The sequence below is a fragment of the Chelon labrosus genome (assembly GCF_963514085.1).
Source record: "Chelon labrosus genome assembly, chromosome: 4".
NCBI classification, from domain to species: domain Eukaryota; kingdom Metazoa; phylum Chordata; class Actinopteri; order Mugiliformes; family Mugilidae; genus Chelon; species Chelon labrosus.
In genome coordinates, this window is record NC_140340.1 from 3746239 (window position 1) to 3771335 (window position 25097).

The 25097-nt window shown below is 44.7% G+C and overlaps 1 protein-coding gene across 3 annotated transcripts in view; it reads right to left on the reverse strand.

The window, feature by feature from the left end:
- foxp1b (forkhead box P1b) overlaps positions 1 to 25097 on the reverse strand; it is a 150072-nt gene that overhangs the window by 19877 nt on the left and 105098 nt on the right. The window contains exons 1-5 of one of the 3 annotated variants that reach the window (XM_084542777.1): positions 20382 to 20491; positions 13183 to 13320; positions 12784 to 12909; positions 9281 to 9431; positions 3223 to 3412 (exon numbers count right to left, since the gene is read on the reverse strand). In XM_084542777.1, the coding sequence (XP_084398903.1) occupies positions 3223 to 3412; positions 9281 to 9431; positions 12784 to 12909; positions 13183 to 13302 (587 nt within the window). In that variant the 5' untranslated portion in view covers positions 13303 to 13320; positions 20382 to 20491. Of the gene's footprint in view, positions 1 to 3222; positions 3413 to 9280; positions 9432 to 12783; positions 12910 to 13182; positions 13321 to 20381; positions 20492 to 25097 lie in introns of those variants that run through there. The other 2 variants (XM_084542776.1, XM_084542775.1) reach the window with 2 other exon arrangements.

Sequence of the window (25097 nt, forward strand, 5' to 3'; positions counted from 1 at the left end):
TGGTTAATTCTGTATTAATAAGATATTGAAATGTGGAGTGCGCTGGGAATCAGTGAGCACAAAGCGCTACGAGGGGCTGGCGGTAGAAGAGCCCTTTTAAACGGTGGATGGCTAAACAGTAGTAAATGACAGAATTTAAACCAAATGAGCTACATTAGTGTAATAGGAGAAGAGCGTTGCATTCATGGGGTTTTCTCCCATTTGAGAACATATTCTGGGCGGGGGGAATATAAAAAATAAAAGAAGAAGAAGCAGCAGCTCTCTGCGTTGCGTTAAATTTGACTTGCACCCACGACAGGTCTGTCAGGATGTTATTATTGTCAGGCAGCCCCGGGGAAGAACAGTCTAATGATCTTGTAAGAGTGAGGAATGAGGCTTCCTTTAGAGGAGAAGGAACATTAAAGCGCCCGTAGACCCGGACAGGCCGCGCGTGAACCTTCCAGGTGTTGCACGGTGTTTGTGTGAAGACAGACGAGAGCAAATGAACACAGAGATGATTTTTGGGACAGCTGCGAGCCAGTTGTTTTCTAGCCCACTTATTTTGATGAGGCGCTTTGGGCCGTAAACAGGCGGAGATCTATGGATCTGTGGCATCCCGTGCTGACGGACTCAGTCCATCAGCAAAGGTGGGAAGATTGATGTCCACCAGCCGCCAAGGTCAGAGTCTGGCCACCGTGTGTGAAGCCAGTCACAACACTCTCCCTCCCTGCAGGTCTTGATGTTAGCCTATTCCCTCGTGTCCTCATGTACAGCTACCCCCGGCTCTTTTACCGCCCCGGCCTTACACTGGATCCTTTCCTTCCGGTGCCACTGCACGCGTTACCCTAAATGATTAAATTATCATTTGTTTTTTCTCGTGTAAGACAAATGAAAGGCAAGAGAGAGAAATGGGAGTGCCGTGCCAAATCTGATTATTTATCTCCTTAACAGATTGCTATGTTACAGTCCCCGAGCTGTGGTTACTGATGGTTGTTGGGAAGTAAAGTGGGCCACGCGCTTTGTGAGAAGCCCCCCACCCCTTCACAAAGCTGATGCAGCACTGTACTGGGAATTTGTGTCAGATACAGATCAGGCACATTTGATTTAAATAAGCAAATCATTGAATAAAGATGACCTGGCTCACAGGGGTATATCTCTATCTGTGCATCACAGTTCGTGGGCTGGGAAACAACGCGGGGCTGACAGATTGAGTGACTCAGGCTCTGGTCATATCAGGGATGTTGTTCAGACAAACAGAAATCCCAGCCTGTCTTGCCAGAGTGTTCTTTGAAACAACTAAAAGCAGGAACACGTGCCTCATCTTCGGTGTGTCAAGCCGGCAGTGATTGAATTTCTCCTCCTTCCTTAAGACGGAAGTGCAAAGCCGGTGAGTGATTCCTGTGGATGCACTTAAGGTTTTAGTTGCAGGCGTCGTTGTGCCTGGGAAGATTTTATATGACACATGAAACTAACTACATGGTACTTAGGGCCTGCTGTAAACCAATCTGAAGCCAGTCGGGAAAACAGGCCCATCAGCAGAGAGGCTTGTTTCTGTTGCATGACAAAAGGACTTGCAAAACCGCATCAATTAAAAGTTCATTAAGTTCAGCACTGGGAGGATGAGTGGATGCTCTCTATTTACGCCCAGGCCGGCCCAGCCCATTATCTTCAACCTGATTATTCAAATCCCTGGATTATAACACAGGCGTTTTTCTCAGAGCCTTGCTTAGAATAATCATACTTAATAATATTTCATTTTTTTTTTCTTCTTCCCGTGGAGTCAGATTAGAATTGAGTCTGCATCATCAAAAGAGAGAAATAATGCTCTTGATAGTTGTGCGATTTAAGCGTTCCAAAATTAACACAAGAAAGGATTATTGGCTGCGTGGATCTAAATTGGCATCATTCGGTATTTAATAAGGAATGTTTTGTTGTATCAGTCATCTTTTCTTAGTAATTGCACATTTGAAACTTCCTCGAACAGATGAGGTGGATGAGAATCACCTGCTCGGTTTTTCTGACAGATCTAAGATACTGTGAGAATATTCAGACTGAGACTGCCGTCTTCACTTAAGCTCGTGTTAAACTGCCGCTGACATCGTCTTTAATCTCTGACAGTCAGCGAGAGGCGAAGGGGCGGGTGGAGGGGGGGTGGGGGGCTGCCAGCTCTTGCGTTATGTCTTCTCCGATGTTTCATGGAGCCCTCAGCCGGAGCTGGTTCTCGCCTCTTCCTGCCACCGGTGCTCACCTTGTTTGCTCGCTTGCGACAACGTGTGATGGAGCGAGCGAGTCAATATCCTCCCCTGCGATTTGTCTTTCACCACACAGAGAAAAGAAGACGTTCAGCCAGACGCTGGATGAAGGACTGGAAGCTTGTGGATACTGTCAACCGTGTGGACAACTAACGTCCATTTTCTCTGACTGTGCTGGAGCTTTGAAACACAGAAAAGAGGATAAGTCTGCAAAGGTATATATTTAAAACCAATAGCTGCTTTCTATTTGCCTCTCTCCATCAGCTAATATTAGCATTTCCTCTTGTGGTGTCACTCCGATCCTCCCTACAACCTCCCATGTCCCTCCCGGCTAGCAGCCCCCTCTTCACCTCCGAGAGCATGCCCGGTTTGCAGCGCTAAACATGTTTTCATCGGCATTGCTTTCATAATGACGCGTAGGTTTTGATCACTGAAACATGAGTCAGATGTTACGCAGTGAGCTCATGGCGCCTGGAGGCTCCTCACCAGCAGTTCAAAGATCAGGCTTTGGTGCAAGAAAACAAGCAAACGTGTAAGATGCCAAATTAATTCCTTCCTTAAAGACGCACACACACACACACACACACACACACACAGCTCAGAGAGCAAACACCGCTCATAGATGATACACCCAAATTTCGAAAATATGATCCACCCAGTGATTTTGTTTTTCATGGCACAAAACGGCTTATTGTTCCTGCCGTGTTTTCTTTATTTCTAAACTGACAGGTTGATGAGTGAACGTCAACAGGTTCCTAGTACACAAGGAAATGTTTTCCCTTAAGGAGATCAGGTTACACCGCAAATCTAAACGTTCTCAAGGAAATGCAACAGCTACACTTCTCATAGTGATTACTTTAAATCTATAAAAGAATCGTAATCTGTGCGGAAATAACGATCAGGAAAGCCATGCTCAAATGTCTTCACTGAGTCTCAATGTGGGCGCGTGGAGAAGTTGTTAAGGCGCGTGTGAAATAAAGGAAGAACTTACGCTTCCCTCTTGTGACTCATGTACTGCCCGTTGGTGGAGGCGTGCTGGTTGTGGAGGGGGTTCTTTGGCGGTGCCGGGGAGGACAGGTCAAGGCCCCGGTGGCCGTTGTTGCTGCCGTTGTTGTGCTCCTCCTTCACGTGAGCATTTGTCACCTCTTTCCACAGCTGCTGCAGCTCTGCTGGAATCATGCCTGAGACAAACAAATTGGATAATTAAATCAATTAACAGCTAATCCAAGTCTCTTCTTCATCGCTTAATTAAATCAAAGCGTCTGTAAACAAAGCCGAGTATTAATTAGAAAATATTCCACTACAGGGCGATGCACCGGGCTCCCTCCTCTTCTCTCTCTCTCTGCCACCTCCTTTTCTCCCTCCCGTTTTTCCCTGTGATCTGAAGCGTGTTTGTACACACAAATCCCTGGCATTCACGCAAATTTCATGCCCAGAGTAAATAATTAACATCCAGACAAGGCATGAAATCTGAATAATCACCATCATTTTCTCCCAACAACAGAGATGTGCAGAACACACACGACAACAACAACAAAAAAAAAAAGTTTACAATAGCAACACTAGAAAACATCCCAGCCCTGTCTCCTTGAGAAACAGGACCCTGGGGTAATATTCTCAAAAGCGCATTAATGTGCAAAATACTTAAAGCTCTGCACCGCCTACAATTGACACAGAAGACTTAAACCTCATTTAACAAGTCAAGCCCACTGCAGCTCACAGGGCTCTTTGAAAAAAGAAAAAAAAAAAATCCCTTGAAGACACAAGACATTTTTCTGTGTGCTGGAAACAGAGCAGGTGTTTTTTTTTTCCTGCCTGTATGAGTGACAGTGATACCGACACCCAGGGCCAGACTCGGGATGAAGAAGGATAATGCTGTGTTTGTGCACCCCACTTTCCATGTCCCAGAGAAGAGAGCCTTTGTTGGGGCACAATATATGTATATATATATATATATGTCCATCTATGGTGTGTCTGTTACTATTCTGGAGTAAGTCTGCGTCCCGTTGACACAAATGAGTTTAAAGCTGATGTGTAAAATAAGATTAAACATCAGGGGCGAGACATTTTCAGTCAAAGCATCGTGCATCTGGGCGAGCGCAGAGCCTAGAGCCCAGAATATGTGCGCTCATATTTGGATTGGGGATTCAAATCGGTGCTTAAATAAGCCACATGTTTTAAGCAAGCTGTGGAAAAAAAAAAAAAAAAGAAAAAGCCCTCGGATATGTGGTGAGTTTAACCACAGAGCAAATGGGCAAGACCACTCGTTTAACATTACAATTAATTAAATCCATTCTCAAAATGAGCACGGGCAAATGAAAGATGATTTGCACATGCTTATCTGCTCGGGTTTATATTCTCCATACCCCCCCTCGCCCCCCCTCCCATCCCATCCTCCCATCCTCCCTCCTCCCTGTTTCTCATCACCAGCTCTATAGATACCAGAAGTGCTCCTTTCAAGCACCAGATTGTAATACATTGTGTGCAAAATGCTTAGTCTTAATTTATTCCTGTTGTGGAAAAAATAACTGTGAGGTGAAGATCTCAATACGATCAGCAAAAATATTTTTAATTTGATAAGCTACTAAAGATTTTAATTATGCTGGTAATGGAGAACATTGGCCTAATGAGGCGGAGGACTCCAGAGAGACGCAGGGGCTAAGAACTGTGAAATGAGTCTGATAGGATTGCTGTAAATTCACACTAGATCGTTTGCATATCAAAGAGCAGGAAATGATTGCAGGACAAATCAATAACCTTTCCACGTTCCAAGGAGCGTCTTTCCTCATTCGAATATCTCAACACACTCGCTCTGTTCTGTCCGCCTCCATTCCCCCTTATTCTCTTCAATGCCTTGATGTGCCCTAATCGAAGTGCACGTCCGTGACAGGCTAAACATGGTTAATACTGCTGGTTTGTGTTATAGCATGCTAATCCCCTGCTTGTTGATTTCCAGTTGCATTATCAAAGGCTCCATTGTTGTTTTCGACGGTGTAAGGACACTTTGGAGCAAAAGTTTTTTTCTTTTTTCCTCTACGATAGCTGGTTTAGAAGAGGAAGGTCACCGGTGATGCGAGTGTCCTGCGCTCCGACAGCGGGAACAATCATTTTCCCCCCACTTGGTGCCCGGTGACAGTGGGCGATGTATTTTTAGCCGATGTGCTTGACAGGGCAGCCCACACTGGCTCAATTACCCAGCAGTCCTGGTGACCCCAACACCACTGTTTACTCAGATGAAACCGCAGCGGATAGACTGGCCTGATGAGAGAGGTAACGGAGTGGGACCAACCTGTCTCTTCCTGGGTCTGCTCTGTAGTTTTATTGCCCTCTGTTCGCCTCGTCCCTCTCTAACCCTAACCTCTTCAAACTCAACAACAGCTATGGCTCATGATTCCACATAAATGACAATAAAATACCATTACACAAATGTCTCGGCAGCTATTATATTTTGGTGTTTGGACAAAACGCATTGAGTTTCTCTCCATAAGATTACAGCGGGACACATAATGACACTGATCTGTAAATCCCTTTCCCTTGGATCCCCAGTTTGTCCATCCTTTAAGCGGCCGATTGGTTTATCTTTCCTCTTTCCATTTTTCAACACAACTGTTCGACTCATTACGACTGGGAAATACGGACAAGCACTTTAAAAAATGTATGTTGTTGGGACACTTGATTGATCACCGGCCTCCCAACTCAATTTTACCTCTGCAGGTAGCTCTGGCACCGAGACAGGCCGAGCTCTTCAACCTTTTCCTGTCCTTGTCCCCCTGTACCCAGGTGACCATGTTCAAGCAAGCAGAAAGTTGATTTAAGGTTCATAATGACATCAGTTGCAGGCCATCATCCTCCAAATAAAAAATGGCCCCCGGCGCTCCGGGCTCTTTAAACTGCGCTGTTACTTCTCACACACAGTGCCGGTGCCATGGGGGGGACAGTGACATCGCTATTAGTTTATTGTTCCGTCAGTCTGGGACCTTTACTGCACCCCTGTTTATGTTGCCGTAATCACTGGCCTGCTGATATGCACCCCTTAGGTCTGAAATATGTCCTGTCCCACTGCTGCAGGAACTATTACCAGTAGCCCAGCGCTGGATGTATCAATCACTGACAGGTCAGCCGCATTACCCACCGCTGTCCCTGATGTGCTGCTGTTCTGTGAGCACTTCATGGCTCGCCACATTCTTTGCTTTCACATTACCGACAAATTTGTCTTGTCACTGTCCCACTGGCCTTTCCTGGACAGATTAAATGATGTTGTGCCGCTATAAGAACTCACTCTCTGGCAGATCAGCCTCAGAGGGCGGCGAAGGTCCATTTCAGCCAAGATGTGCACAAACCTGGCCACAAAAAAAAAACATGCAAAAGCAGACACATGCAGCACCTGAGCAACTCGAGGCAGGAAAAGAACCCCTGACTCACTTATCAGGTCAAGAGGACAGGCTTTTTGCGAGGCGGGTACGGGAGGAGGGGGGGCAGTTGGATCAAATTTATATTTATGAGAGTTATATCCTCCCCAAACACATTGTTGTAATTTATAACAGATACAGTCGGGCCGCTTCCAAGACTTTGAACATTAATGTCAAAAGAATTTACGACAACGGAAACAAATTATACTCCAGATAATGTGAGCAATTGTTTTTCACTCAAAACTGCTATCTACAAGTTTATACTTAATTAGTGCTATCAATTTTTTGAAAAGCTAATTCAGATGCATTCCTTCAGTGCGTCGGCTCGGCAGAACAAGGACTGTGATTTGTCTCGGCGAAAAACTGTAACTGAGAAGAAGACTGAGCTGTAAACTGCACGGTGGAACCCAAAAGCACCTTTAATTACAGATACACCGGGCTGTTATTTAAAAACCCTTTTGTTGCTTTCATTGTCTCCGCAAAAATAAATAATTATATTGACATCTACATTTCTAAATGAAAGGAATAAAAATCATCGGTTAAAAAAAGTCACGGCAATTAACCGCTCCCAAGTTTGAAGCCATAATCACTGGGACTCAACCGGAGCGGATCGCCTCATCGCTTCCGACGCAGTGCTAACTGCTAGTGAGAATGCTGCAGATTAGATCTAAGCACCATAGGCCCGGCCCGCCGATGCATGAAAGGGTTTAGTGATGTGGAAAACAGAAAGGTCATCAATAACTTCAAACAGTCAAGCAGAAAATGTGTAGGATAGGAAGACTAACTGGGGGCCCGGAGCACTAGCCTAAGTGTTGTAACATCTGTCGGAGACGCAGGCTGAACCATCGGTGGACTTTCCAGGGGCAAACTAACCAGGTTTAACAAATCATTTGGATGTTTATGTAAGCACAAACTTATTATTTTAGGGTGAATAATTCTTCATAAAAAATAAATTAAAAGTTAGGATTTCTCTCAGGATTCAGGATATGACAGCTCATGGGTTACGGTGTTCTACTGTATGCACAATTTAGCCAGAAACTAGGAGTGTCGTGTGATAGCTTCCTGTTCCTGCGAAAGTAATAACTAAAATTCAATCATTAATTAAACCAGGAGCAAACACGGTAAAAGGTAAAAGGATATAAACCCCGTACGTGCGCCCTCTTGACGAGCCGCCTCACAGGTGGGCATGTGATGATGACACAGAATAAACAGGATGTTCTGAGCCTCTTGTGAAATTTATCAAAAGTACAGTACATAGCCATATCACTCTTATGATGATTTACTCAAGGGGCGTGTGAGTGTTTGCCAGACATCTGACACACAGCAATTCAGCGAAGCACACTCACAACACAGCGGTGCCCCACGCCTGTGCCATTGGCAATTGTCTGTGTGAGCGGATGAGTGATTCCATACCCAGTCCAAACAATAACACCACTGTACAAACCGTGTTTGTGTTTGCCTATTACCTAAGCACCCCCCCTGCCCTCCCCCCTCCACCGAAAGAAAAAAAAAAACCCTCCCATTTTTTATCTTGTTATTACAAAACTGTTTGTCTTAGCTGGGAATGAATAGCAAATGTCATGTTCTTAAAACCCTCGTGACGCCGTCTTTGTCACGAGGGGGGCGGCCGCTCCTTAGCACAACATAAAAGAATAAATAAAGAAATAAACTTGGCCAAACAACAAGTATTGACTCCCTATCGAGTAACAGGCGGTTTCACAATGACAAGTTCACTGGCAGTTTACGAACAATAGGTGCAGTCTTCCTCCTGGCTGAAGGAGGGGGCTGCCACCAGGATGCCAATCACAGACACATTGACAACGAGTCCAAGGACAAAGTGGATCTGACACAGTGGGATGTCTCACTTTTTATAAATGGATCAAATCAAACTGCAGCCGTGTAGTAAACTATGCTTTGCCCTGGACTAAAAATATAAAGGTGCTCTTCAGTAAATAATAGAAGGAGGGTTTACTGAGGTGTGTCCTGGGTCAGTGTGCAGTATGTGGTTACCTACTTAAGTCGTGCATTGTTCACTTGGGTTAGGTAAATTTGTACAGGTATTGTAGAAGAGGAATAACAGTGGCAGGTCAAAACGCTCTGAGTATACTGTGATACACCTACACAAGCTGTGATGCTTCAATAGATTCCTGTTAAAAGTGATAATATTTACAAAGAGTGCTGCGCGGTGTTCAGTCACTGGAATCTCATGAATGTTTCACTATATGTGGAGTGAAACTAGTAGAAATGGCATAATCTAACGTTTCCCCCAGAGTCTTTAGGATGAAAGGTCTGTGAAGCATTGATTTCATGAAGATTGTTTGAGTAAAAATGTGTTAGCATGCGCCATTAATAGACTGAGACAGGCTAAACTGAGCACTGAATAAGTCCTCTAACTAGACAGTTAGAGAATTGGCCAGTATCAGCCGGATATTTAAATACAAGGCCAATCATTTGACACATCGACAGACCCAGAACCCTCAAATGTTTACCCAGCAGAAGGATAAAAACTTTCTCTTCAAACAAACATTAGTGCATGCAAAGCGAAGTCAAATGTCAATGCACGGTTTCGCCGCGGAGCCAAAACCGCGAAACAGCGGTCCGACTGGAACGGAGGAAGTGTTGCTGCATGCAGATACTGACCCTGAGCGAGGGAGTGCAGTGGCAGGCCGGTCTGTCCCGGCTGGATGGTGAGCAGCCCTTGCCTCTGGAGGTTGAGCAGGTGCTGCTGCTGGACCTGCTGGACCTGCAGGAGCTGCTGCTGGAAGGCCAACTGCTGTGCTGACACCTGTTGCTGATGGAAGACAGAGAGGGGGGGGGCACACGATGAGCTGACGTAGATTTCAGTTCTGTGCATTACATTTTAACTCCAGGGTCACAGAGATCATAGTTAAGGTTGTAAAGTTTAACACTTTAAGAAGAATATGTGCGTGAGCGTGCTAACACACAACACCACAGTGAAAATTTCATAAATTTAGTGTGGGGGGGGGTTGTCTTTGCCCACTTAAGACAGGTAGAGTATACATCTCTCTCTTAATTAACGAGGAGTCGGGAGTAAAATGACAAACAATGAAACAACATAGTTAATCATTCATAATAAGAGCCACAGGAATTTAATTACAGCCATTCATAATTCAGCAAACAACGTGTGACTAAATCAAAGTGCTTAATAACCACCCTAGCAACTCTCACAACTCTCCCAGGCATGGCGCTGAGCTCGGGGATACGCTCATCCCCCAACCAGCGCAGCAAGCTGTGTTCAATCGAGACAGAGCTGTTTTTGTTAATCTCTCTGTATTTCGTCCGTCTCATCAAGAAAATGAAACGCTGGTGTGTCCTTCACAGATTTGTGAAGGGGTCAGGGGGGGTGGGGGCTGTGAAAAGTGAAACGTGTGAACTTGAATAAGTGATATGAGAGCGCAGAAGAAAACGGCAAGGAAAAAAAAGGATAGGATGGTCAGAATAATAAATAGAAGGAAATGATCCAATATCCCCAGTCTCCTATGAGTCAAAACACACGAGAGATGTTGTTTAGATAACGGGGGCACAGAGGAACAACGGGGGCGCAGATGAGCGACGAGAACTTTCAGCGCCTTCATCCAACAACATTTCTGTAATTTGTTGCCGATTGGAAAAAACAAAATAAAAATGATCTACCGTGACACCTTGTGTATTTTCTGACAGAAATAAGCATGTCCGAGGCCCAACAGGACACTAGGTCTGTTTATGAGTATACAAGGCCAGTTGTCAAGCGAGTGGGTGGAGAGGGGGGGCACTAAAAGCAGCGCCGGGGCTGCCAAGCTGTGCACCGCACCCTTTTACCAAACACAGGATACACCACTTTGTTTACTTCTCACAATTGAGTGCATACAAAAAAGGTCTCAGTGCAACACGGCAGTCAGGTCACCGGCTCTGAACCCGCTGAAACAGCCAGATAAAACGGGTCCCCTCCACCCACCAAGAGTCGCCTGGCTTGTCAAAAAGGTCCAGCAGCCTTCCTTTCCCTTCCTCTTGCTCTCTCTGCCGCCCCGCACCCAGCACTGGTGCTCCTGACTAAAAATAAAGCTCTGGGCAGCGTTGCTCTATTACAGCAGGCGAGGTCGTCTCATTGGATCAATCAGGGGGGAGAAGGAACATGGATGGTGGTGGCGGCGGCGGTGGCGGCGGTGGGGAGTATCTACATTCCAAAAAGGAGAGGCGAGAAAGTGAACCGGAGAAAGAATATTACGACGAAAACTCAGGATGCAGGTGGCCTGTGATCTTGTGTGATCCGTCCCTTCCGTCTGTGTGAGAGGAGTTTCTCATGTCTTTAGTGTTCACCGGCTCCTCCCTGACAGCCTGAGATGAAGATAATAGTTCGACGGGGGTGCGAGTTCACGAGGAACAATGTCTTTCATCAAAAAGCTAAATAAATAGAGGGTGGCTTTTCAGAATAAAAAAAAAAAGAAAAGGAAAGAAAGAAAGAAAGAAAGAAAAAGCATTGCAAATGAATTTAACTCTTTCTTTTTTTTTTTTTTCTCCTCTTCTGGTCCCATCAGCTGACAGCAGCTCCTGTGCGCTCCCAGCATGCAGACACATTAAAAAGCCCAGACCCAATAGACCAAATAAGAGGTTAACAAGAAGTGGCACGAGGGAGAGAAAAATACAGTCCCTGACAAATGATAAAGAGTGGCACTGGCAGGCCTTTATTGTCGGGCTTCAAATATAAAGTTAAAGATCTTTGAAAAACTAAATTTTGATGTCTTTAAAATAAAAGAGGCACAAAGCAACAACAGGGGGTTATTGTCTGGGAGCCACAGGGGAGTCACTGCATAATTCTTATTCTGTCTTTTCATGGCTGCGAGAAATGCGGGTGAAAAAAAAAAAAAAAGAAAGCGAGAGAGTGAGAGAGCGAGAGAGAGAGAGAGTGAGAGAGCGATAGGAAGAGAAAGAAAACATCGGCAGAGGGGTAGAGCCTCTTGAGGCTGCATCCATTTCCTGTGATCATACATAATATGCTTCAAAAGTAGTTTTTTCTTTTATTCTCATGCTCCATTCAACTGATCAATTGCACCTCCTTGTCCCCCCCTCCCCTCTCCTCTCCCCTCCCCTCCCTCCCTCCCCCCCTCTTTTCTCCCTTGCTCCTCAACTGTTTACATCAGATGCGACTCGGTGACAGGTCCTATCTGAGGCCGAGGAGCTCTGCTGTCATGTTGATTTATGGGAGCATCACGCCACAACTTGTCCAAACTGAAGCCCGCAGTTCATTAATTAGGGAGCTACGACTTTGAAGTTGGGAGCTTCGACAGCGCACGGACGGGTGTGAGTGTGAGCATGCGTGGATTGCCATGCGTGTGTGTGTGTGTGTGTGTCTGCTTTTAACGTTGTGCTTAATTTTCTGGGGCTCCCTTTGCTCTCCAAACACTGGAACTCAACGGGGACAAGAGCGAAAGAAAAATCCCCAGATTGTCTTTGAACTTTCTTTTGGCTGCACAATAATAATTTGGTTTGTCCACAGTGATGCCCGTATCCGCCTGTCATTAACACGCAGTAATGCCGCCGCCTATACGAGCAAGCCCTGCTGCACTACTACGGGGAGCACAGTCGAGAAAGAACAAAAAAAAAAAACCCAATACAGGCAACAAAGCTGGGAGAGCTCTCTGCACTGATATCTCACAATTACATGCCTTCTCTTCCTCTGCCATTTCCATGTTAATTACCACGAGAAAGCCTCTCAGATTTATATGCTCCGTGTTTCTGCCTTTCATTAAAGTCCTACACAAGGCTCACAGGAGCGGTCATCTCTTTGTTGCATAGGACACTTGTTTACTTAAAAAAAAAATAGAACAATGGACTGACTCCAGCATCTTTAAAAAAAATAAATCTACATTTAATGTGGGGACACGTCCAGAAAAAGAGACTCTGTATTCTTAGCACAGGATCAGTCAGTTGTTACCATTTATCCAGCAAGTATGACATGCTAATCAGAAGCATGAGTGCACTTGATTCCACCCTCCACCCCCCAAACACCCCTTCTCCTGCTTTAACCACAGTCTGAAAGCAGATGGAGCAGAGGGAGGGAGGGAGGGAGGGAGCACACATGCCTTCCATGCTCTGTCTGGCCAACGTTTTGGTTATGGCAGGCGGTTGGAGTGATGTCAGCCTACCTCTTTACTCTGCTTGCTGCCTGCATGTTGCTGCTGCTGCTGCTGCTGCTGCTGCTGCTGCTGCTGCTGTAGGAGCTGGAGGTGGAGCTGTTCCTGCTGCTTCTTGTAGAACTCTTGGAGTTGCTGCTGCAAAAAGACACACAATGTGGCGACGCATGAGTCAAAACCCGGCAGCGGGAGAATTTTCAACACTTTGAGGAGCGTCGTCTTTGAGGCTCGGAGACGAGACGAGAGGAAGAGCAGCGGTTCAAAGTGAATTTATCTTTGTGGAGAACGGTCTACACATAAGAAGATTTTCATTTCAAACAGAGACGTTCACCATTTGAAATATGATAGCCCTGTGAAAGGGGGAAAAAAAAGAAGAAAAGATTCATGTAACGAGTGTCGGCCGTACATTACCTGCTGTAACATGAGGGCCTGTTGCTGCTGGAGAAGAACCTGGAGCTGCTGAGGGCTCAGGACTTGCTGCTGAAGGATCTGCTGCATCTGCTGTGGAGTTATCACTTGAGGTGTCATCATAGCCACTGACACTGGAACCTGCACAAAGACGGAGCAGAATTAAAACCAATCCATCCTCTGAATCTAGGAATTCATCTCAAGCGTCATCTTGAAGTGCGACAAACACACACCCACCCACACATTTTTAACCCCTCTAACCATTATGACACCACACCAGAGCGAGACGGGCTAAAGGACACAAGACAGCCACGCATGCATCGTGCCTTTGAGCAGATGCGGAGTGTATACCCAAAGTGCTGTCCTTTCCTCACCCCTGCTCACACGCAAACCCCCTTAACATCATCCTCCGCTATGATCTGCATCGCGTCGTTTACACAGCGTGGCAAATATGTCATACCTGAAGACGTGAAAGATCGCCTCAAAAATCTGCTCGTCGCACGCGCACGACATGTCATGTGAGAGCATTTCATTAGAGACGCTGTCAACAGCGATCTATTATTGTGAAGATATAGAGAGCCTGGGGAGGGAGGGAGGGAGGGAGTGTGTGTGTGTGTGTGGAGGGGCATGGCAAAGAACACACAGGCCTCTAACTAACTCCCAGAAGAAAGGTGTGAGTGCACGACTCCCAAAACAAGTGATTTGTTGTGACACCGAAAGAGCCCCCACAGTTGTCAGGGTGCCTTAATTGCCACGGCGACGTAGGAGACTCGGAGTGTGTCTGGATGCTGCCACTCACCGCCATGATGTGCAACACCATTAAAAGCTCCTTTCCCTGACATTTGGGTGACAAACTGCGGCTAAGACGCGCTTTGATACCGCTGCGTCTTTTTTTTTGTTGCGATTGTTAACGTGTTACGGCGAAGGTGTTTCCGTGTACATGCATAAGTGCATAAGTGAGCGCGTCTCGGGCTGATGTCAGCGGCTGATAGAGCAGACGTAGCCGGTGACAGTGTGTCTTCACCAAGGTTACCCGAATTGTGCGGCCACCTCGCGGCTAATGACGCCCCCTCTTTGAATTTTTCATGCTTTTCTGAACGTAATTTAGCTGTTTAAAATCTTGTCCGGTAACTGAGGGGCTTTCCTTGACGCACGCCCTGCATGCATATCACCTTATTCACTCTCCCCATTGTGGCATTAAACAAAAACAAAGCGGTGCCATAATGAACAGCTTGTACCGAAAACACAGGAGGAAAGGGCAGTGATGTCAAATAGGAAGGACCAGCTTTGATGCTCTCCGTTAACTTTATTGAGCAGTGCCAGACTATACTGGGCTGTGTTCTTGCACCCACCCCATCCCACCCCCTCCCCGAGAGGATGAAGGAGGCTGAGCCCCAGCCAGGACTAACACACACTTCACATTTTTCATTTCCAGCACAAGAAGGCGTGAGGGTGCGAGGAGGAAAATGCAATATTAATTCCCCCCTGTATTATGTCTTAATATGCAGTTCATCTTGACTTTTGCACATGACTTGTCCTGTCATTTGCATAGCCCCGGCCTCCCATTTCCTAATTTCACAGTCATTATCCACTGAAGTCCTTTTTTTCTGGGCATCACTAATTTTGATGAACTATTTTGAAGGTCAACCAACAGCCCTCGCCTTTGCTGACATGCAAGTCCTATACATAATGTGACATACAGCGCCATATCTAAGCGTGACATTGAACCTCCTATGTGCACATAAGATAAATAACAATGCCGTCTTTTATTATTATTTTTTTTTAAATCTACTCCATCGTATTTGTCATGCTCTATTTTTTTTACTAGCGTGCAAAAGCTGCAAATTGTGTCTTATTTTCAAATGTATAATCATTTTGTCATGCCATATTACACAGTGTGATGTGGTGGTGGTGGTGGTGGTGGGTTGACGGGGGCTTTGAGTTAACACTGAGGTTTTACACACTTCTCAATAACTGCCAATTTCATTACAAAACTACACTGAGATTTCCTTCAACTGTTTTTATTTTACACCTGAGATGTATGTCTCATCACGGTTTTCACACTTGTCAGGATCGTCTGGCTCAGTGTAACTACAGCTACAGCAGCTTCCTCTGTGCACAGCCCCAGCAAGAGGCTATTACAGACCCCCATTTTATTACCCATTACTACTGAGGTCATTAGCAGCGAGAGGGATTGTATGCTTCTTAACCTATTGATCAATGTAACTACTACCATTTAATCCTGTGCTGAAGGAGTGAAAATCTCCCTATGACTGGGTCCTATTGAGTGGAAGGGGCGGGAGGAGCACTTTAACTGAAAAATATTGCCCTGGCCGCCGTATCATGCCCATTTAACGCAAACACAGGACGCCAGTCGCCATTTAGAGCACTCCCGTATGGTGCACTCCCTTATCCCTCGGATAACATCATAACTCCAGATGATGATCCACAAAAATATATCGCCATCTAAAGATAGTCTAAAAGGAGGCTCGCACTAGGCTAATAACTGGAGGGATCCACCGAGCCCAGCTCTAATCTGCTGCTCCACCGATACCGGGGGTGTGAAAAAGAGGACATTCTGAGGATGCCAGGAATAGCTGACGTTTATGAATTTCACAAAGGTGCGGTGCTCTCCAGGTGCCTCCCATACATAAACATTCAAACCTGGAACGTTCTCACACAGCTGCAGAGTGACTGGAGGCAATACACTGTACCAGCACGGGCCTGCTGGCCAAACACACACAGACAAACACACACATATGCACAGATCTATACTGTGCTAAAATGTTAACTGTCACAAGTACATACAGGCATATGTGCAGCTCGTAACGTACTGTACAGGAAGAGCAAACACATATTTTACACGTACGGTAAAAAGAAAACTTCAAGTATATATTCTAAATATGTTAGAAAGAAAACATTTAGGAAAAGATTATATATTATTAATGTTTAAATGTTTTTTTTTATTATTTCAATGGAAAACAACCACTATCAGATTATTCCTTTTGTTCTCTGACCATGCACTAAGACAAAGCATCTATCACTGAAGGACACCTACAGGAAGACAAATCCAAAATATGATTCCCTCTCTAAAGAGATCAGAAAATGCTAAGAGAGCCACTGAGTTAATGAAGATGCTCCCCAAACAGCCCTCCTCTCAGAAGTCAGAGGTCAAAGGCCGATGAAACGGAGCAGGGTGAACGGTAGCCTCTTACCCTGCACCAAGACAATTAAGAGGAACAGGAATAAGGGACAAGGAGGTGAGAAGTTTCATTTGGCCGTAAAGGTGCAGCTTGTTCTGAAAGAGGAGAAGGGGAGGAGAAGAGAAAAGGCAAAAAAAATAAATAAAAAAATTATCAAATTTTCATTTGTGCTCCCCGGGGTCATCTTGTTTTGTGGGGGCATCAAATGGAATGGAGAAGTAAAAAAGAAATAACAAGCCCTAGAGAAATCACAGAGCCTAGTCCGTTTGATGCTGTTGTTTTACCTTGGCCTGCTGTGGCGCAAGGAAACGACTTCCCCTCCTCGCTGCGATCTCCTGCATGAAAATGTCGCCCGAAATGAGGATTTCACGGGAGCCATTGTACTTAAGTGATGTGTGAACGTAATTAGTCGTCGACAAGACTGCAAAGACTAATTCTGATATTACCCATTCAGGTTGATTGAAATCTCTGAAGTGGAGAACGTTTTATTTCCCCCACGAACAAGTAGACGCGGCACATTCACACCAAGCTCCTTTTTCTCAAATAAAAACAGTGATAATGATGATAATTAATAACTCCTTAATATGTAAACAGATTGAAATAGTACTTAAATGTTTAGAAAACAACACGCCGCGGATCATTTAGTGAAACTACTAAATTTTAAAAAGTGGGACGCAACTATTAATCTCCACATATGTTTTAAAGACGACCACGATTCCTTCCTCGTCATCCACAATCAAGCTGTTTTAAAAATATTTACAGCTCAGATAAACAGGATAATCACAGCCACATTCTGTCTCCATGCACTATATATTCTGGATTCGGGGTGGAGCTGGGACTCGAAACTATTTGCAAGCAACTGTAAAAACAAAAGTTAAGATTGCATTTTAATTAACTCAACGACTGCAAACAAACAGGTTTTTCTTTTCTTTCTTTCTTTCTTTTTTTTTGTGCCGGAGCTCGGCCCAGTGTTGGGTTTTAAACAAACAAGCTGCGAAGCGGCGAAAGTGAGCGAGCTCTGAACGCCAGCAATAAGAGCTGAGTGAGTGAGCTGAGACCTGGACACTGGAGGCAAACCACCTCTGCAGGTGACCAGTGCTGAGGGGAGAGCACCCGGGACACCTTCCCTTCCTTCTCCTCAAACACACACACACCTTAGCAACCATCCTTAGTTTAATAATTTTATTGTGCAATAGAAAAAATATCCTATAAAATATTTATGTTAGCAATTAATTAAAAATGGTAAAATATCCTTATTAATAGTAATAGCTAAAATAACACTGATGCAGTTGCATATTTAGATTTTTTAGTTTTTTCTAAACTAAAAACAGAAACAAAAAATAAAAAGCAACAACTGCTTCATGCATTTTCACGTCCTGTCACTCTTTTTGACCTTTCAAGCCACACCTCCGAGTGTTTCTTTTTTTTTTTAACCATACATACGACTTCTGAAACCAGGCTTACAAACCAAAGGCGCCTGCTAAGAGCTGCACACCGCTCGCTGCTCGCTGCGTTAACCTCTCTGCCATCTCACTGTCACCGAATGCCCGCAGTCTACCAGCTCTGCACGACGCATGCATGTTTTTTTTTTCCAGATACATTATTTGACTCAGTTAAGATTTAATTAAGATCACAGCCTCTAAAATCCCTTTCAAATGAAACCGTAGTCAAAAGACAATGGCTGACACGTCCTCACACCGATTGTTTCTATTCTCTGCACATGGGCAGCACAAAGTTAATCCTTGTTTCCATGACGGCAGACAACAATTATGTTGCTTCTTGACACTCGCAGTGTTGTTGTGTTGTGTGATTCACAAACAGTGTACAGACGGTTAATTAAATTTTATTGAAAAAAATAAATAAAAATGTCATCAGAAGATTTATAGCTTTAAGTAAAAATTCCTATGTGCCAAACTTTTCTCTCCTTAATAATCCACCCTTATTGTTTTAGGTTCAACGTGTCAATACCCTCGTGTCCCTTAACGTTTTTAACAATACACTGAGATGAGTGGTGAAAAAGACCTTCCGTCATAAAACACTCTGCACCGTGTAATCTCATCATTATCCCACCATCTGAACCTTCCGAAACACATGGCATCTCAAGTGTAGAGTTAATCTTCCCATTTGAAACAGAGACGCACATACTCCAAGCAGTAATGACCCTTAAAAAAAAACATGAATGTAAGCCTTTTTCAAGTAAAAACACGTTTTAGTCGGCAAAGCCAGTGAATAACAGCAGAGAGCAGCTGGTGGCTCACTATATCACTGCTCAACTATTCCCCCGTCTCTCCTCTCTGTCCTGCCTGCCTGCCTGCTCCAGTACAAAGCAAAGACCGTCCCTGTAAAGGATATCCCAGCGAGCCGTGGGGCTCTGCAGGCTGCTCCCTGTGCCCCCCTCCACGGGTACACAGCTAATATCTGGTTGCCTATGTCATGGTTTAGAAATGACAGGTGCTGGCAGCCCCTCGCCTTGACAGGCCACTGCACAAATAACGCCCCTGCCTGAAAGGGCTAATGCACTACTAATGAACAATAAATCAACTTTGATTACAAACTGTCAACCCAATCAGCTCGCACTCCAGCTCTCCCAAACTGCGAGTCTCGGCTCCACAGCTGCACGGCATTACGGTGAACACTGCCCCGTTTAAGGCTCCGCTCTCCTCCTCCTCCTTAAACCATCTGATTGTCCCGTCCACTGCTCTGCTCCTTCCCTCCTGTCGTTCAGGCGCCCACTTTCTTAGCACTGATGCAAAGTGCTGGAACACTGCCCCCCAACCAAAAAAGTTTTAGCTAAATAGTTGAGTGCAAACAGACAAAAACGACAGTACGGCAAAGTCAAACGTGTCTTTTTCTTCTATATTTGCATCAGTGTATGACTTAAATTATAGCAGTACATATACCTGAGCTCATTAAAGTAGTATTTAGCCACTAAAGATTGAGTCAAACGGGACTCAAACTCAGAATAATGGAGCAAAATGACTGTAACCTTCCCTCCTAAATGTACTTTGCAAACCCTTAGTTGCAAGTACACACACACACACACACACAGAGAGAAGTGCACACACGCACACCGACATTCACACACACGCGCTAACTTTTCGGAAAGATGCGAGCGACGACATTCGGAGTGACAGCGCGTCTCCAACGTGGTTTGTGGTGACGATGTCAAATCCCGAGCCGTGCCAGCCCGTGTCTTAATTCACTGTGACATCACGAGGAGAGTGAAGACGAGTCCAGGCCAGAGCCCCGAGAGCACGCAAGAGCCTGACCCGGACTCATTAACTCACATCAACAAATCATCAGGAAACAACACAACCAGCAAAGAAAAGAAAAACAAGACAAAACAACAACTATAAAGCATTTCAGCGCCTCAACCCTGGAATATTCTTAACAGGGAAGAACAACAAATCATTTTCTGAGAAAAGGCACACCTGTCTCCTGCTTTTCCTAGAACTTTTTATGCCTCAAACAACACATACTACAGCACCAGATCCTGCTTAACAGGTTAGCTCACTGTCAACAGAGTAAACTGAACTAATCAAACACTGCAGAATGACAGTCAAATATGTCTTAGTCATAAACATGTAAAGGCTGTAATAATGTGAAGTAAAAAGAAAAGCTTAAAGAAACTCTGACAAGCACAAACAGCGTTGCACACAGATAAACAGATAAACAGAAAAGCCAGCTCTATACAGTCTTGTTTTGCAATCCATTCCGATACAGTAAATTTTTATCTGTCTTTCTTTCTCTTATCAGAACAAGCCTGTAAACTGTCAGCGTATAAAAATAATAAAAAAAGAAACTCTGGATAACCCTGCTCTCCTCCTGGACAAAAATTAACCAGTTACAATGACAGACCATCAACGATAGACAGACAATAAAACATAAAACTCCCTCCTTTTCCTTCCTGTTTTTTTTTTTCCCCGGTCAAATTAAATTGTCAAGTTTTTTTACACAAGAAAACCAGCAAAATCACAGAAATCAATCATATTGACAAACCTGACAAACTCCATTTAGCTGGCAGGGTAAACAGAGTGCCGGGCCACGCGGTGTGGAGTGAAGCAGAGCGGCGAGCACAGCGGCGAGAGAAAGAGAGAGAGAGAGAGAGAGGGAGGGAGTGAGGGAGCGAGAGAGAGAGAGAGCAAGAGAGAGAGCGAGGTAGAGGCACACAGGCTGGGAGGCAGGGAGGCTGAGAACGAGCGCTGCTGTGCTGTGGAGTCTCCAACCTTCCTCGGGATACAGACAGATTGCACGCGCAAGGTTGCTCCCCGGCTGACAAGATACAAAACTATCCAATCAACCACACCCTTCTCCACCAATCACAACCAGCCTTCTAAACATAATCAATTCAAACGGGGCCACACAATAGGGAGCCTCGGGCTGGGCTGCAGGTGAAACTGTGTCTTTGTGTGAGGGCCCCTTTAAAAAAAAAAAAAAAAAAGAAGAAGAAGAAGAAGGAGGAAAAAAAAAAAAAGGCAGTTGACGGCTGTTAACCCTTTGACCCCTGCAGGGACTCCGGCCGTGCTATTGAAACAATGGGAGCTTAAAGAAAAGAGGCCCTTTAATTAAACAACAGATAAGTAAACACAGCTATCCAGCGGAAAGAAAGAAAGCCGGCCCCCGCTATCGGGCCCTTTATTGTTCTGCTAAATGGAACTGTTTACACTCCCGGAACAAAGACACAACTCATTTTAAAACGCTGGAAACAACAAACCCACAAACAAGTCTTTCTTTTAAATTCATCCCCAAGAGAGACCAGACTATTTTATTTATTTTAGAGTTTGTTTCTCTGTAATTTGTTTACACTTTCTGGCATGCAACTAGTTGCAATATGCAAAAACAAGCTGGAGTGTATTCAGTCATAAAGCAAACCACAGCAGGGTTAACTTCTTCTTTTTCTCTTCTTCTTCTTTCCAGTTTTTAAACACTTATTCTACAATTTGGCCTCAGACAAGCTACGACCACTTAAATTAACAGCTAACATTACACCAGCTACCAGGCAATCCATCCAACTCCATCCCAATGAGAGCAATTAGCTGTCATGATATCATCACACTCTTTAACACCCGTGTGCACTCAGCAAGGCGAAGAGGCAGGAAAGAAAAACAGGACTCTGCCACCTACTGGAGAGCTCACTGAACACACCGCTCCTTACAAGAGAAGCTCCTGACAAACATTTTCTATTTTCATTCCCCCTACCAAGCAAAACCCAACACTGTGAGGGCTGTTTATTTACACTCGACTTTAAACCCGTTCCATCGTAGTTAGAGTTGCTAATCAGCCTTCTTACTTTTGGCAACAACAATTAAAAAAAAAAAACCCAGGTTCGCCAAGTTGCGCAGCGCACTTAGCAAAGACTCAGAGGTAAGGCATGAGGCAAGATTAACACCTCATTTTGTTAATTGTCATGACAATAAACACAGAGCTGAATAACAGAGCTCTAAAACACAGCTCATATCAACAGCTATAAACCCTTGGCCAGGGATGAAGGAATGTTCATGGGATGCATTCCAGTCCGCAAACACACTGGTAAAATAAACAGAGCGCCTGCATAACAAGCCACTGCTCTCATCTGATAATAACTAACAATGAGCCTCTGCTAAGCCGGCCTGACCTATATAAATTATTGACTGGGACACCTCAAGTGTCAAAAGTGACAATTCCAATACATATCATGGTGAATAATTAAGTGGGAGAAAAAGAGGCTTTTATTTTCTATCTGACACCATCAAGACGGCTCACACAGAGAGAGAGACAGCGACATGCAGGCGTGTGCTTACAACTTACACACACACACACACACACAAAGAAAAAAAAAAAACACACGCACGCACAAAGTGGTTTAGGCTACGGCCACACTCTTCTCCCCCGGCACTCTCCCTGGGGTGGCATGTCGGCGTATTCTCAATAAAACACCTTCTTAGCAGTAATAGGCCACTGTTCTCATTTCAACGCTCCCAAAGGCCTCATGATAAATTTAGCAGACACACAGTTCAAGTTTCTCCTCTCACACACTGTCTTTCTAATCCATTGCCTCTGTGCCTGTGCCATGTAAAATAATTACACATATGTGTCGATGTGATACACACGCTATATAGATTTTTATTTTTTTGTTCCCGAGCGCTGAGAAACATCAATATCCTTGAGCCTTGAACCGGCGTCCCCCGTGATAGTTTACAGAGAGCACTGAGCGATTGTGTTCATGACAGAGTGGATGACATTATAAAATACTCCCATTTCCTGCTCGAGTTAGAGTGAAAGTATGAGTTAACGTCTGGCCTGGGCCGGGCTCCGCTCTGCTCAGCTCTGGCTAAAGATAACGGCTCGGCTCCGATTACAAAGCCCTTCCCCAAAAAAAACACCACCCCAGCCGCTGCACGGTGCGTAAGCTGCACCCGCATGCCAACCGGTGTCTCAGCGCTACCGCGGAGAGAGACAGAGAGAGAGAGCGAGGGAGAGAGAGAAGGACAGGAATGGAGAGGAAGTGGAAGAAAATACAAAACTGGGCTCATTCATTTTCTTGAAAGGCACTGGTGACCCGGAGCATTGTCGTGAGGAAACACAGTCTGTTTCCCTGTGTGTGTGTGAAGTAAATCATTGTTTACTGGCAGAGGGAGTCAGCAGGGCAGGTGTGGGACCTATATAAATAACAGCTGCTCTATATAATCTCACCAAGGTAACAGAGAGCCACAGCATCACAATATGTAATCTTTCTGTTTTTGTTAATATTACTCCACTTTAAATTAAACAGGTAGCAGCAGAAGTCACAGCACAGGAGGCTGAGAGGAACCGAAAAAAACAAAAACTAATCTTTTCTTTTATTCATTTTTATATTTCATGCCCCTACCTAATCTTTTTAATAGGGTCCAGTTTGATTTAGGGTCGGCGCGGTGTTTTAACAGGACCTTTTAAAAGCAAACTGTATTTCCAGTCCTCCAGTGAACCCACATTTTAACATCTGCAACCCACTGATACTCCCCCTCTGATACTTGGAATAAGTCATATTTAAAGTGAATGAGGTTATCACCCGAAGCAGAGCTGAGTTACAGTAAGTCATGCATGACTCACTGTGCTCTTTCTTCGTCTATTATACATACATATATATATAAATATACATATATATAAATATATAAATGTATGTGTGTACGTATGCGTGTACGGGTTTGGCTATTTACTTTTAATTTCAGCGTTCAGGGACACATTGTCTAGTCAGCACATGTGAGCTCTGTATTTGCAAAATATTTCCTGAGTGTGATATGCCAGCCAGAGTACAACGGAGCTTGTGTTTCAGTCTTGTGCGGTTTCTACACTTAGTCAAAACAAGAACACTTTTGGGTTTGAACAACATCGATTTAGGGAGGTGGGGGAATTTCGGCCTTGTCTTGTTTGGCAATTGATTCACCTTTGATTTAAATCGAAAAAAACTATATCAATACAAAGAAACTGAGCGCGGCGTGTTTTAACCAGCAATAACAACGATAGTGTGGCTGATAAAAATAACCGAGACATCTGAAGCTACGGATGTAGTCTGCATAAAACATCCCATTAATTGTGGTCATATTGTGCTGGCAACACTCGGCGTTGATATGTAATCACAAATAAATAAGATTTACTCTTACATTGGCTGAGATCTGGGCAGAGTAGAAACGTGTTTGTCTGTGGGTGGCTCCTGTCATCATTTCTCAATGTGGGACGCACGGTGAGTCTACAGCACGGCTAACCGCTATGATTAACTGCTTACCTAACCTTTTCAGTAGTGTTATTATACTGTATTTGTTAGCCTGTCTTGTTTCCAACACTAACCAATAAAATTCCTCATGCACATTCCTGAAGGAGGTACATATAGGTGAGGGCTCTTTCCTACTTTTCATGCGAGTTTTCTTTCAACTCTTGAGGCAAATCTAAAACCCACGAGGAGAGAAATCATAAACTACCGTGCGTTACTACGCCTTTATCCTTTCTGTAGACTGGGCGTAGCTACGTGGAGGATTAAGGCTGAGCACTGTGATGGTTTACTGTACAATGTCCAACACAAATATGAAATACTCCAAATTATGTTCTCATGTAGCCTGTCTGTCTCTGGAACTTTCTCTTTCTGTCTGAGCGTGGAAATTTGTCTTCTTCTTCTTGTTTTTTTCTTTTCTCTCCTCATAACAAAAAGTGAAAATGGATTCAGAGAATTGCCAAGCTGTCAAAAGTGTGCAGCGACACCCCAAAAGAGAAACTGCACCAACGTGAGCTGATGCTGACTTGTCTGCACCCCGTGCATAGCTCTGAGTGTTTATTAATGCTACGGTTGACTTGTGCATCCGTCCCTCCATCCATCCGTCCTTCCACCCCATCTGCAAAAGGGCGCGTGAATCACTCTGAACAACACTCGCTCGACATCAAGCTATAACGCCAGGGGATGACACAAAGATACAACAAATTTTAAAGGGGGGGGGGGGGGGGGGGGGGGGGGGAATTTGTGTGAGGGTTGAATGCTTGAAGGGAAACATCAGGCCTCCGAAGAGTAGAGCCTCCTGAAACTGAAAATGGTGGAGTGGCTCGCGGGGCTGTGACTGGAGTCAGTTCGACAGTCATCGTCTTGGCTTGAAGAGAGCGCCCCCCCCACCACCACCCCGCCACACACACACACACACATCCACACAAGTCTCTGCTTGGCTATGTGGAACTGGGACAGATGACTTCATCCTGACAGGATTATCCCAAACC